The following is a 14,787-nucleotide window of genomic DNA, read 5'->3' as shown; positions in this document are numbered from 1 at the left end:
GGCCCTGCCCATTCCACTCCTCCCACCTAGACAAGAAGAACAGTTTCCACCTACACCTTTTTGTGAGCCCACCAGCATAGCCATGTGTGCACTCATCACTTTGGGTATGTTCTGCCACATGTCCATAGGTTTGAAATTTGTCCTGTGTTGTGTTAAATGGATACTTTTTTTATCATGTACAACTCAGCTGAAAAATTTCACTGAGGTACAGCTCCCCTCATAAAATCAATTAATAAAATCTTCACAGAGTCACTGGATTCTTTTCCTTAGTTAAAGCACATTCATTTTCTACCACTACACTCTGCCATCCAAGTAGGAGCACAACATATCCCTGACCCCGTGTCTCTTACCACTTGGGTCACCTTGTAAAGGCCCATTTCTGGATCTTATGAACAGCCAGACAAGTCCCTCCACCTGTATTTCCCAGTCATCTGCTCTCACAGATGTTGTGAGGAACACACCAAGCACTTATCACAAGATAAAGGCATTGCTCAGCAGTCTCTAGCTTTGTCAGCAGTTTTCTCCTCCTTCCCTTCAGTCTTCCAAATTACAACTCCACTACACTTCTGCAGCTACTCGGGGTATAGCTATATAGCACCTTTCTCATGTCCAAGTGTACAGAAAAATGGTTTATTAACAGGGATGCAGAGGGTAAGCTAAATATATTGGATGACAGGTAATTTTCAAAGTAAAATTTCTAAATAATTATCAAAATTCATAATTGGGAGAAAATTAATGTAATCATAAATTACTTGCTTCTCATATGTTGAGTTCAGGAAAATCAGACCAACAAATGGAATTATTTATTATGATTATTAATCTGACTGCGCTCAGAAAGTAACCACATAAAAATTTTCCAAGGATTCTTTTTTCTATACACTAAGGGATGTCCCAAAATAAACAATTGAAATTGACTTTAAATAAAGAAACACTTATTTAAGTAAGCAAAAATAAGAGAAGGAACCAACAAGCAATTGAATGAACAAAGATTATGTGAATGAGATTCACCAGATTAAAAAAAAAGTAAATAAATTGTCTGATAAAATGTAGTAACTGTTAAAACAACCTCTTAACTAAACTTGAAATTCTAAAACAGAAAGGAAATTAAAACAAATTCGGTTAACTATATAGAATGGACTAGTGTTACAAAACTGAGTATAAAACTGAAACATCTATGGGCATTTAACTCAATGATATTCACTTAATTAAAATTCACTAGTAGCTAAGCATTAACAACAGAATTCAACAAGTAGACAGAAATATCAGAAAACCAAATATTAACTCAATGACATAACTAGATTAAAACTAATTAATTTGATATTAAATCTTTTAAACTAAAAACATATTTGGACAAAACTAGATAAATTGGATAGGACATCAAATTGAATATAGTGTAAATTTAACAAAAGCTAGCAAAACAATGACTTTTTACTTCTGTATTAAGAAAGTAACTTTGTGAAGCTAAGGATCATTCTGAAGGCAAATTCAAATGTATATAATTATTATAGCTCAAAATTCAGCATTGTTTAGATACGTTTCTAGCTAGAAATGGCTGCAATGAAACATACAAAAGCTGGGGGTACAAGAATCACAGGACTGGAAGGGACCTCGAGAGGTCATCTAGTCCAGTCCCTTGCAACAGTGTAAAACAGAGGGGATTAACTCAGATTTTATGGAATTAGTAGGCAATTTTATAAGTATGAAAGATCAGAAAGCAATTTGAGTAACCAAAGTTTTCAAATTAAAGTTAATCAAGCAGGTTTAGGGAGTGTTCTTAGAAAGTTGATAGGCAGATAGTGTACTGCAGAGGGAGATTTTGGTGTTTGAGTTAATAGGTAGAAGAGAGAGAGATTGTTCAAGATAATTCCACAGAAAAACACTAACATTCATATATAGAAAGAACTATCATAAAGTACCCTGCTTTTGGTATTTAAAGTAGACAAAGAAAATAGGAATTAGTTAAATTCATAAACCAAGATTGGAATGAGACTACTGTGTAGTGTGAGGTATTAACACATTATATTATTCTGTAGTTAAAAATACACAGCACAACTGAAATTAGCATAAAAGTATTCTGAAGTTTAGAACACACACAAATAAAGATTGTAGTGAGATTTTGAAGTTAGAAGACAGCTTTCCTCACCTCACACATACAGAGTAATGATACAAGGGTGAGAGATCAAAGGACTTGCAAGTAATTGTCACTCACACTTGTAAAAAACAGAACAGTCACAGGGGTTAAGTGTAAAATACAGGACAGAGTAGAACAGTGAACAACAAAGTTACAAGTTCTCAGTTGCAGTTACAGTTAGGAACTGAGCTGAAAGAGAACAAAAAGTAATCAAACAATGAATTTCCATAAAAATATGAAAAGGAGTACTTGTGGCACCTTAGAGACTAACCAATTTATTTGAGCATAAGCTTTCGTGAGCTACAGCTCACTGCATCCGATGAAGTGAGCTGTAGCTCACGAAAGCTCATGCTCAAATAAATTGGTTAGTCTCTAAGGTGCCACAAGTACTCCTTTTCTTTTTGCGAATACAGACTAACACGGCTGCTACTCTGAAACCTGTCATAAAAATATAACAACACAATAAGAACAGCTGAACTTTAGTTATGTTCTCATCAAACCAAAAAGATTTGAAGGGTAGCTCTATTAAGCAGTAAACTAAGTGAAGTGACATCACCATCACAGGCGCAAGGTGTGAAGAATAACTCTGGCAGCTACAGTGGAAAGCATGCGGTTTAATCAGCACCAGCTCAGTTTTAGTCTATGCCTACACTATGGACCTTACAGCAGCACAGCTGTACCACAGCAGCTGCGCCGCTGTAATGTCTCCTGTATAGACAGTCAATGCCGGCGGGAGAGAGCTTTCCCACCAGCATAATTAAACCACCCCCAATGAGCGGCGGTAGCTACGTCGGCGGGAGACTGTCTCCACCGACATAGTGCTGTCCACACTGGTGCTTCTGTCAGTGAGGCTTATGTTGGTCAGGGGTGTGTTTTTTTCCCACACCCCTGACCCACACAATTTTTGCTGACAAAAGTGCTAGTGTAGACAAAGCCTGTTACAATGTTGTCATTTTCAAATTCTATTAGCCCAGTTATGCTCTTCAGAGTATTTCCCCCAATCTTAAACTGCTTTAAGGCTCGATTTTTTAAATCACTATTGCTAGTGAAATTCTTTTTTCTTTTGCACCATTTGAAATTAGGAAATATTTTATAGTTGGAAGTAAGTTGTTAGGTTTGTATGAGTTTGGTATTTTCCAATTAAGAGCGCCTAAGAGCCCAAGAGTCTGGTTTTATGGAATAGAACTCAACTCCAATGGGTTCAGTGTTCTAGGAAAACAATAATTATTCTCTCCAAGGCCAAATTCTGACTTCCTTTGAAGCACAGAAATTCCCTATAGAATTTTAGCAATAAGAATTGAAATCTTTCTGCACTTTTAAGTAGGTGGAATTTCTCACCCTTCGTTCCATTGTTCAGTGTGCAGTCTTCTTCATGGTGGAAGTTAGGATAACATCAATGTAAGGAGTCATTAGAGCAAAGGACCTGGAGACAAGGTTACCACCTGACAGGTAGGTGATCTCGCCACAAGACTATTGAGTTAATCTCACTTTCTCTCTCTGGCCCAATGACTAAGTATTTATATATAGTGGAACTGTTTTACTGGGATAGACTGAGTGAGTCCCACAGCCAGACTTGCTCTGTGGCTAGGGTACTACTCTGAGAGTTGGCAGATCCATGTTCAAATTCTTTTACCTCATCAGGTGGAGGGGGGACTTGAACTAAGGGTCTTCCACATCTGTGCTAAAGGTTACAAAGAAGGTGGTCTGTCTCCTCCTCAATCCCCCGTTGTTTTGTGCTGAGTTACATGGCCTCTGAACATGCCTAACAGAACATGCCCCATCATGAATTGCAAGACCAGAGAGGCGCCTATCTCTGTGAGAGGGATGGGGCTTAGACCACACCACTTTCATTGGCATGTCCCATTGGCTAGCTTTGGTGGCTTCCCACCTGCTGGCCTTTGTGAATCACAATCTAAAATGCCTATCTCACCCCATTCATTTTCTATGGAGCCTAGCCTGCTAACTCAGGCTTTGTGGATCCCAGTGTGGTATCTGTGATTTTCCAGGTACCTAAAAGTTAGGTATTGCAATCCTCAAGTGTCACAGCACCTCAGTCCCTTGGAGCATCGAGGTCTAAAACACTATCAAGTATAAATTAGAAGTCACATTCTATAAAATGAAGCTGGTTCTAGGTCAGGGGGAGTCAACAGGTCAACCATAGGCCAAATCCGGGCTGCCAGACACTTTTGAATGGGCCCCAAAAATCTTTTTGTTATTGTTGTTTTTTATTATTATTATTTGCTCTGAAGCCTGAACCTTGACTATACTTTGACCAAGAAATTTGGACCTTGATAAAAATAATTGACTACCCCTGTGAGAACATCAAAAGTAAAACTGGGAGATGAAGGAGGATGTTCACAGTTTCTTGAGAAGTCATAATCAAATGCAGTTACAATGTGCAAATCTTATCTCAGCCTCTTGCTCTGCATGGCTCTGTCCCAGGAAGATGATTCCATTTTCTGCTTTAATAAACATTTAATGTTTAGTTACATAGCCACTCCAGCCTGGCCTGACTCTAAGATTCATGGGAATCAGAAAAGGTCCTTCACTTGTCCCAATCCTAGCCAGGACATTTCTAGGGTGCGTGTCCTATGTGGATTCTCTTATGTGTACTGAGGTTTGAGCTGTGCCGGAAGTCTTTCCCACAGTCAGTGCACTTATAGGGTTTCTCACCACTGTGGAGTCTCTTATGTGACAGAAGGTGTGAGCTGCTTCTAAAGCTTTTCCCACACTCATTGCATGTGTAAGGTCTCTCACCTGTGTGGGATCTCTGGTGATTAGAAAGGGCTGAGTTGTTATAGAAACTTTTCCCACAGTGAAGACACTTGTAGGGTCTCTCTCCACTGTGGATTCTTTGATGTTCAGAAAGGGCTGAGCTTGCACGGAAGCTTTTCCCACATTCGGAGCACTTAAAGGGTTTCTCCCCTGTGTGGATCCTCTGGTGAGTAGTAAGGGTTGACCTGCGAGTGAAGCTTTTCCCACATTCAGGGCAGTTATATGGTTTCTCTCCTGTGTGGGTTGTATGATGTGATCGAAGGTGTGAGAGGCAACTAAAGGTTTTCCCACACTCATTGCATTTGTAGGGTCTCTCCCCTGTGTGGGTTCTCTGATGATCGTTGAGTTCTACACTGTAACTGAAGCTTTTCCCACAGTCGGGGCAGCTATAGGGTTTCTCTCCTGTGTGAATTCTCTGATGCTTAATAAGGGATGAACTTTGACTGAAGCTTTTCCCACACTCATTGCATTGGTAGGGTCTCTCTCCTGTATGGGTTCTCTGATGTGATAGAAGGTTTGAGCTCTGAATGAAGCTTTTCCCGCAAGTAGGGCATTCATAGGGTTTCTCCCCCGTGTGGGTTCTCTGATGCGATAGAAGATTTGAGCTCACACGGAAGCTTTTCCCACACTCACTGCATTCATAAGGTTTCTCTCCTGTGTGGATTCTCTGATGCTGAATAAGGGTTGAGCTCCGACTGAAGCCTTTCCCACAGTCAGGGCAGTTATAGGTCTTCTTTCGTTCGTGGACTGTACGATGTGTAATTAGGGCTGAGCTCTGTTTGAATCTTTTCCCACAGTCCAGGCATGTGTAGGGTCTCTCTCCTGTATGGGTTCTCTGGTGCCTAGTAAGTTGTGATCTGCACCGGAAACTTTTCCTACAGTCACCGCATGTGTAGGGTGTCTTACCAATGGGGATTCTCTGTTGAACAGTGTCTTTGTTTTTCTTGACCCATATTTTCTGGTCAGAGGATTTACACTGTCTCTGCCCCGGCTGGTTTTCTTGCATGCAAAAGTCAGTGCAGACCAGAGGGGCAGCATCTCCATGCTCAGGAATCTGGGAAGCCTCCCGTTCAGATCTTCCTGATGTCCTGTGCGGTTCCAATTGCTCAGGATGTTCCTGATTCTCCTCCTTGTTCTCATTCACCATCCTATCACCTGCTGAGACAAAGAGAATCCAGACACAAGTCATTCCCTGTGCCAGGGGGAACGGGAACCTCAGAAAGGGGAACAGCAAAGGGCAGAACAAATCAAAATAACTGCTGAGGAGATTGAAATATCAGCAGCTGAACCCTACCCACCTCCAAAACCTGCCCCAGAGGAGAGAGAGAGGAGGGGACCTATCCTTCAAATATAGATGAAGGCAGGGGCTGAAGGGTCAGACAGCCTTGATGAAAATGCCTAAGTGACATTTGCCATGAGGATTCAATAATTGGTTTCTGTAACTGATTCCTCACTTGTGTAGGCATCTCTCAGAATCCCCCATTCCTGGAGACTGGGGACCCACAGTTTCTCCTCTCGTTCCAGCCAGGAGGTCACACTGGGTTTGGAAACTGGAAATCCTGCATCGGTGGGGGAAGGAAATAAGTGCTGATCTTGTTCATTAAGGTGAGTGCTGTTACTACTTCCAGATCCAGGAGCTGAATAAGCAACCCAGAAAGGGTCCTTCCTCTCCCCACCCCCACACTACAGGAATTGGGCTATAAATCAGTCAGACCCCTTGACACGCTGGTCTAGACCAAGGGTTCATCCATTCAGCCTAGTGAATTGCCATAACATATTTCTCTAGGGAGATGAGCAGAATCATTTTGCTCTCTAGACATATGGGGTACAATCAAGTCTCCATCACTGCCAAATATACCACCCTCTCCCAACACACACAAGTCATCCCTAACACAAGCCAGACGTGGAAGATACCTTGTGAGCTTATTGGGCTGGGGATTATGTCTCATTATGTCTAAGGCTATGATTTTGTCAAGGAGGTCAGGGAAGTCACGGAATCTATGACTTCCAGAGACCTCCATGACTTCAGCCCACGGTGGCTCGGAGCTGCGGAGTCCCCCAACTGCCCATGGTGGCTCAGATCCAGGTGGCCACTGAGGGTGGGGGGAGATCCAAGCCGCCATGGGCGGTGGGGGAACCCCACAGTTCATGGCCACCGTGGGCAGTGGGGGCCCCCCGCAGCTCCGAGCCATGAGTGGTGGGGGGACCCTGGAGCTCCAAGCTGTCAGGAATGGTGGGTCCCCCAGAGCTGCCCAGCCACCATGGGCGGTGGGGAACTCCAGAGCCCCAGCAGCGATGGGTGCTGGAGCCTTCTCCCTCCCCATTTTGTCACGGATATTTTTAGTAAAATCATCGACAGGTCTCCAGCTTCCATGAATTCTTCTTTATTGCCTGTAACTTTTACTAAAAATATACATGACAAAATCTGAAACTTTTGTCATTTTTGTTGCTCTCCTCTGGACTCCCTTTAATTTGTCCACTTCTTTCTTAAAATGTGGCACCCAGGACTGGAAACAGTCCTCCGGCTGAGACTTCCCCACTGCGGAGTTGATCAGGACAGTTACCTCCTGGGTCTTACATATGACACTCCTGTTGATACACCTCAGCATATTAGCCTTTTTCACAACTACATCACATTTTTGACTCATTCAATTTGTGATCCATTATAACTCAGAGTTCCTTCTCAGCAGTAGTACTGTATCACAGTTCCCTAGTTCGCTTATGAGAAAGGTCATATAGAACGGTTTCAAAAGCTTTACTAAAATTAAGATAAATCATGTCTAGTGCTTCCTCCAAGCCACTCGGCCAGTAACCCTGTCAAAGAAGGACATTAGGTTAGTTTGTTCTTGACAAATACATGGTGGCCATTATTTATTATCTCATTATCCTCTAGATGCTTACAAATTGACTGTTTAATAATTTGGTTCAGAATCTTTCCAGGTATCAAAGTTAGGTTGACTCATCTATAATTCCCAAGGTCCTCTTTGTTCCCCTTTTAAAGATAGGTACCATGTTTGCCCTGCTCCAGTCCTCTAGGACCTCACTCTCCTCAATAGGTTCTGAAAGAAAATTGATCCTGCTTTCAAGATTGCTTCATCTAGTTGGTTAAGTACCTGGGGGTGAATTTTGTCAGGCCCTGACAACTTGAATAAATCTAACAGAGTATTTTTTTAACCTGTTCTTTTCCTATTCTGGCCTGTGTGCCTTCCTTCTTAATAGCAGATGTGGTTAACATTTGGTCACAATTAACTTTTTTAGTTAAGACTGAAGCAAAATATGTTGCCCTTTATTAGCTCTCCTTCCCTGCCAAGTAGAGAACACTTTCCTTCATCTTTCTTTAGTTCCTAATGTATTTAAAGAACCTCTTATTGCCTTTTACATTCTTTGCTATCTGCAACACGTTTGGTGCCCTAGCCTTTCCAGTCGTGTCCCTACATGCTTCTACTACCCTCTCGTTTCCATCCTTCACAACCTCTCCAGGTACCCACTTTGGTGGGATTCCTTTTCAATTTTCAGGTTATTGAAAAATCTCCTGATGCAGCCATATTGGCCTCTTGACTATTTTTTCTACCTTTCTTCCCATCAGGATAGTTTGCTGCTGTGCCTTGAATATTGTCTCTTTGAGAAAGTGTCAGCTCTCTTTCAGTCCTTTTTTGCTTAGATTTTCTTCCCATGGAACCATACCTACTAATTCTCTAAGTCTGCTTTTTGAAGTCCATTGTCCTTGTTCTGCTGATCTCAAGTCATATTTTCCCTAGATGCAAGATGCATCCCAACAAATTCAACTACTGCATCCCCATAATCTCCCAGGTGCCCAGTCAAGCAAATCTCTTAAATTTAGCACTTGAGTTCCATTGACTTTCATGAAATTAAGCACCTGCGTATGTGCTTTGTGACTAGTGATGGTTTGCTGAATTGGGCCTTGAGACCAGCCACAAGACTGACTGGCTTTCCAACTAATGTACAAATCTGCAAACATATGTTTTTAGATGTACAGGCTAGACAGGAATATTATGAACATCTAGTCTGACTTCCTGTATCAAACACAGGCCAGAGAACCTCACCCAAAGATTGCTCCATCAATCCCATATCTTGTGGTTGAGTTAGACTATATTAGAAAGAGACATCCAAATGATGAAGACTCCACCACACCCTTGAGTAATGTACTCCATCGACTATGACTGGCCTGAATTCACCCATCTTCAGCTTCTACTCATTGAATCCCATTCTGACTTTGGCTGCTAGATTAAGGAGCCTTCTGGTATCAGAAATTTTCTCTTCATGTAGACACCTATGTCTTCAAAACACCTCTTAACCTTCTTCTGGATGAACTTAATAGACTGAGCTCCATAAGTCTCTCAAGTCTTGTCTACACGATGGCTTAAATTGATGTAAATTACATTGCTCAGGGGTGTGAAAAACCCCGCCCGCTGAGCAATGTAACTTACAATCGACCTAATGCAGTGTCTGTGCTCTCCTGCTGACATAAGTTCCGCCTCTCATTGAGGAGAAGTAATTATGTCAATGGGAGAGCATCAATCGCAGTGGTGCTGATTTAGCACGGTAGTGAAGCAAAGCTTTTACTCGAAGGCAGATTTTCCAGACCTCAGCTCATTTTTGTGGGACCAGAGAGGTTAAAATTGAATTTCAAAGTGGCCTGACAACCCAGTTAGCAGGGGCTAGATGTCTAACTCCCTTGGGTATCTTTGAAAGTCACAGCCTCAGAGACTTACAAGAGCTTCAAGTGTGTAGTAGTGCATGAAACTGAACCTAGGTCTTCTGATTCCAAGTGCAGCGCCTGAAACACAAGACCCCTCCTCACTTTTTTCTACTCTAGTAAGGTTCCACAAATAGTACTCCCAGATTTTAAATTACTTCATAAGCCCTCACTCAGTGCAGAGCTCAATGACTCTCACTGAGAGAAATCATAATTTCACAGAAATCAACCCCAGCGAGGGACAGACACCAGGAACAACAGCCTCCTTGCAAGAATTCAGCACACTGGCACAAGAAAAAAGCATTAGCAGAAACTGGCCACAGCCCCATGACACTGGTCCATGCCCTTCCTGACTAGTAGAAGAGTGAAGAACACCTTGGTACCTCCTGCTAAAACAACTGGCTGAGGCAGAACGTAGGCAAGATGTAGATAAAGCTTATTTGAAAATCTGGCCACTTAGGCAAAGCTGAGACACATGTCCAGCTCTGAGGTCACAAAGTGCTCAGAGGCCCAAGAGGACGGAAGTAACCTCGGGAACGGTGAAGAGAGAGTGAGTTTGTCTCACTTGAAAACCTTGGTTATGGAAGGGTAGCACCATTGTTATATCCCTGACTCTGCTGTCCTGTGTGAGGGCATGTGGAGGGGACAGTCTCTCACACACAGGAGCTGGGGAGTATACAGACTGACCCCTTGAAGCATGGGCTGGGGGGGAGAGAATCATTGAAGAACCCTGCACAGAAGACAACCCAGCTACTTTTCAGCCCTCCCGCCCCCAGCTTCTAATACCAGAGAGGACAGGAATCCTTACCTAGTGAGGTCACAGTCTCATAATTCTCCTGCATCACATCCCTGTAGAGGGCTCTCTGACCTGGGTCCAGCAGAGCCCATTCCTCCTCGGAGAAATACACAGCCACCTCCTCGAAGGTCACCAGCTCCACTGCAGCCATTTCCCTTCCCTGTCTCTCCATGGACTGGATGACCTGGAGCAAAATGTGGATGTTATTCTGCAACGTGTCAGGGCAAGAAGTGTGACGGGGAAGTTTCAGAAGGGATTTAGTCCATTTCAAACCCTGATTTCCCCCAGACTTTCTCTACCATTCTAGGGGAATGCTAAATTAGTGGCCTACATTTGGATTTAGGTGTCTAAATTGTGCTCCTGTATTTAAAGATCCCATCCTTCATCACTTTATTTATAGTACAGACCCATCTCCTCCTACCAGAACTAAACCCACAGAGATATTTTTAAATCCTCTCAGTCACAGAGATTAAGTGAAATCCAGGAGACCACTCGGAAGTTTGATATTAAACACGTGAGTGTTTGTGGAATGATATCCTAAAATTTATAGAGTTTAAGGCCTGACAGGACCACTGGATCATCTAGTCTGACTTTCTGTATGTCAGAGACCATTAACTGTTACCCAGCTAACCCTGCATCTCCTCAAAGGCCTATGTTTGGCCAAAACATATTTTCTAGAATATGAAAATTTTTTCATATTTTCCACTGTTGATTTGAAGACATCAAGAAACAGAATCTACCACTTCTTTGGTAATTTGTTCGAGAGATTAATCACTTCCACTATTAAAATTTATGCCTAATTTCTAATCGGATTTATCTGGCTTCAGCGTCCAGATACCAGCTTATGCTAGCCCTTTATTACCACTATTTTCTGTCCCTGAAGGTACTCATACAATGTAATCAAGTCACCTCCCAGTCTTCCAATATATTTATTTTTCATGATAAACTAAACATATTGAGCTCTTGATGTTTCTCAATGTAAGGATTTTTCTCCCACCCATGAATCACATTTGTGGCTGTTGCCTACATTCTCTAAAAAGTCTCTGGCAAAAGAGATTTTGCCAGACTAGAGAGAGAACTGTGTCTGACACAGGAATTCCTTCGTTGTCAATGTAAAATGTCTAGTTGAAATTCTTAAAGCGCTAGAACTGGTTAAAAGGAAACAATCCTTTTTGTAATGGTAAAATTGTAACTTGCTTTTGTTCCCATTCCCTTTTCATTAACAGGCTAATTGGCTTCTCATCAAACTTTCCAAAATAAATTCACAGAGGACAGAAACTGTAAAGATAAACATAGTAATTGCCAGACTACATGAGAGGCCAGATGCATCTAGTAACTGTGAGGATGTTATAAGCAACTGAAGAGGCTCCTTTAGTCTGAAATTGTGCAGCCAACAGTAACTGTCAGTGTCACTCTGTGCTCCAGCTGTAAAGATTCAAGGATCCACTTTGAGAGATTCCCCCTGACACTGTCCCCAGGGCAGCGCATCCCCCCAGCACCGCGGAGACTAGGCAGAGACAGGAACTGGCTTTTCCTCTCCCTGCGCCTCAGCTTGTCCAGGAAAAAAACCCCGTTGCCCCTGCCAGTCTCTGCCCCATCTCCCCTCCCCTCGGGCTGGGAGACTCGGTCCCTGGCCCGGCCCGGAGCGGTCGCTCTCCCGGCGCTGGCTCGGCTCCTGCAGGCGCTCAGGGGGGCAGAGCCGGGGGGGTCAGGGAGGGCAGCAGCAGCAGCTCCGGGACTCGCAGACCCCCGCCCCCCCCGGGAGCAGAGCTGGGGCGAGGAGGGGCCGTTGGTGCAGAGTCACTTTCCTGCCCGGCCCCAGCCCTTCCCCCGGGTCTCTCCCCTCACCTGCAGGCTCCGGCTCAGGGGCTGGTGTCGGCAGAGCCCAGGGCTGCCCCAGGGGCTGGGTCCAGCCCCCGGAGAAAGTCCCCCCCCGGCTGGGCCCCGAAGGGCGCTGGGGAAGAGCTCTCCCCGCACACACCCCACTGAGCAGCAGCGGCTCCGCCCCGGCTCCCGGCTCACAATGGAGGAGGTGAGGGAGGCTGCAGCAGCTGCAGCGTCTGACCCAGGAAGTTCAACCCTCATTTGCTGAGCAGCAGTAGCAGCTGCTGCCCTCCCCTCACTCTGCCTTTGCTACCGCCAGACTCTGCTTCCTGCAAAACAGACATAAAGGTGGGAGAAAGGGGCAAATTGGAGGGGTGGGATGTGGCCACTGTGTAGCGAGGGCAGAGGAAGGAGAGGGCCAGATATATAAAACCAAAGGCAGGGTGCTGGAGCTGGGGCTCAGGAAGTGGGAGACGCTCTCAGCAGCACCCTGTGTCTCCATATGGTTTGATGTTTAATGCGCAGTGCAGCCCCCTGCCCAGATAAGGCAGCTCGTCTCTGTCTGAGATGACGTACTAAGCTGCCCAAAGGAGACTGAATTGGGATTCAGTCAATATTTTTTACACACACACACAAATTGTGTTTTGTGTCTGTGTATGTTTAAATTAATTCTGTCAGCTGACATAGAGGTAAGATTCAGATCCATGCAACCTTCGCAAATTTGACCTATCTGATCTTGCTATTGCCTGAGCTGGACGGACCCCTTTTCCTACAGTAACTGATTTTTCACTGTTTTTAATTATTTGTTTTTATAAGTTATTTTATGCCTTTTATTGTTCTTAGCACTTCATCATTTCACTTGATTAACACTGTCCAGATGAGTGTCATTTTACTACCTTGGTTTCTATAAATCATTATAAACAATGTTGTAGCAGCCGTGTTAGTCTGTATCCGCAAGAAGAAAAGGAGGACTTGTGGCACCTTAGAGACGAACCAATTTATTTGAGCATAAGCTTTCGTGACCTACAGCTTACTTCATCGGATGATGAAATCCACCTGGGAGGAAAATTTCAACTCTAATTATTATTAAATGTTGATAATTCAATAATTTCAGTAATTCCAAAGTAATGATTCATGCACCAACAAATGAAGAATTTTTAAACATAAATGCATTTTCAATTCTTTCATAGAATATCAGCATTGGAAGGGACCTCAGGAGGTCATCTAGTTCAACGCCCTGCTCAAAGCAGGACCAATACACATCTAAGGGCTTTGTCAAGCATGACCTTAAAAACCTCTAAGGAAGGAGATTCCACCACCTCGCTAGGTAACCCATTCCAGTGCTTCACCATCCTCCTAGTGAAAAAGTTTTTCCTAATATCCAACCTAAACCTCCCCCACTGCAACTTGAAACCATTACTCCTTGTTCTGTCACTTGCTACCACAGAGAACAGTCTAGACCAGGAGTTCTCAAAGTAGGGGTCGGGACCCCTCAGGGGTCACGAGATTATTACATGGGGAGTGGCAAGCTGTCACCCTCCACCCCAAACCCCACTTTGCCTCCAGCATTTATAATGGTATTAAATATATTTTAAAGTGTTTTTAATTTATAAGGGGGGTCGCACTCAGGGGCTTGCTATGTGAAAGGAGTAAGCAGTACAAAAGTTGAGAACCACTGGTCTAGATCCATCCTCTTTGGAACCCCCTTTCAGGTGGTTGAAAGCAGCTATCAAATCCCCCCTCATTCTTCGCTTTTGAAGACTAAAAAAGCCCAGTTTTCTCAGCCTCTCCTCATAAGACATGTGCTCCAGCCCCCTAATCATTTTTGTTGCCCTCCGCTGGACTCTTTCCAATTTTTCCACATCCTTCTTCTACTGTGGGGCCCAAAACTGGACACAGTACTCCAGATGAGGCCTCATCAATGCTGAATAGAGGGGAACGATCACGTCCCTCGATCTGCTGGCAATGCTCCCACTTATACAGCCCAAACTGCTGTTAGCCTTCTTGGCAACAAGGGCACACTGTTGACTCATATCCAGCTTCTCGTCCACTGTAACCCCTAGGTCCTTTTCTGCAGAACTGCTGCCTAGCCACTCAGTCCCTAGTATGTAGCAGTGCATGGGATTCTTCTGTCCTAAGTGCAGGACTCAGCACTTGTCCTTGTTGAACCTCATCAGATTTCTTTTGGCCCAATCCTCTAATTTGTTTAGGTCCCTCTGTATCCTAGCCCTACCCTCCAGCGTATCTACCACTCCTACCAATTTAGTGTTGTGACGAAGTGGGACTGTTCTTAATGTTTCCTCTGAATAGTGTGGGGGTGCCTCAGTTTCCCCTAGGCAGTTCTTAAGTATCTAGGTGGTGGGATAAGGGTGTATGGTCGTTGCAGAGCCCTAGAGGGCAGGTGTGTGCAGGGGTCTAGACACACAGAATGGCCAACACCCTGTTTCCTGGCAACTAATGGCCTGGGCCCTCCCCCCCCCCCGCAAGGTAAGAGCTAAAGGGTTGGAGAACAAAGGATCGGGTGACCTCCTGGCCCGGGAAAGG

The 14,787-nt window shown here is 44.0% G+C and overlaps 1 protein-coding gene across 2 annotated transcripts; it reads right to left on the bottom strand.

Annotated features, from left to right (window-relative positions):
• Positions 1-2,512: 2,512 nt before the first annotated feature.
• On the bottom strand, positions 2,513-12,450 carry LOC141998991 (uncharacterized). Of its 2 annotated transcripts, none has more exons than XM_074972054.1 (3): positions 12,268-12,450; positions 10,432-10,603; positions 2,513-6,061 (listed from the first exon to the last, which is right to left on the bottom strand). In XM_074972054.1, exons 2-3 carry the CDS (start codon positions 10,589-10,591, stop codon positions 4,707-4,709), a joined length of 1,515 nt encoding a protein of 504 aa, XP_074828155.1. In that variant the 5' UTR covers positions 10,592-10,603; positions 12,268-12,450; the 3' UTR covers positions 2,513-4,706. The 2 variants fall into 2 exon arrangements, with proteins under 2 accessions (XP_074828155.1, XP_074828154.1); XM_074972053.1 differs by having other exon boundaries at positions 2,514-6,064; positions 12,268-12,449.
• Between the last annotated feature and the right edge of the window lie 2,337 nt (positions 12,451-14,787).

This window comes from Natator depressus, chromosome 14 (genome assembly GCF_965152275.1).
Source record: "Natator depressus isolate rNatDep1 chromosome 14, rNatDep2.hap1, whole genome shotgun sequence".
NCBI classification, from domain to species: Eukaryota; Metazoa; Chordata; order Testudines; family Cheloniidae; genus Natator; species Natator depressus.
Note: the sequence above shows the minus strand (reverse complement) of the source record. Positions and strands in the feature narration are given on the sequence as shown.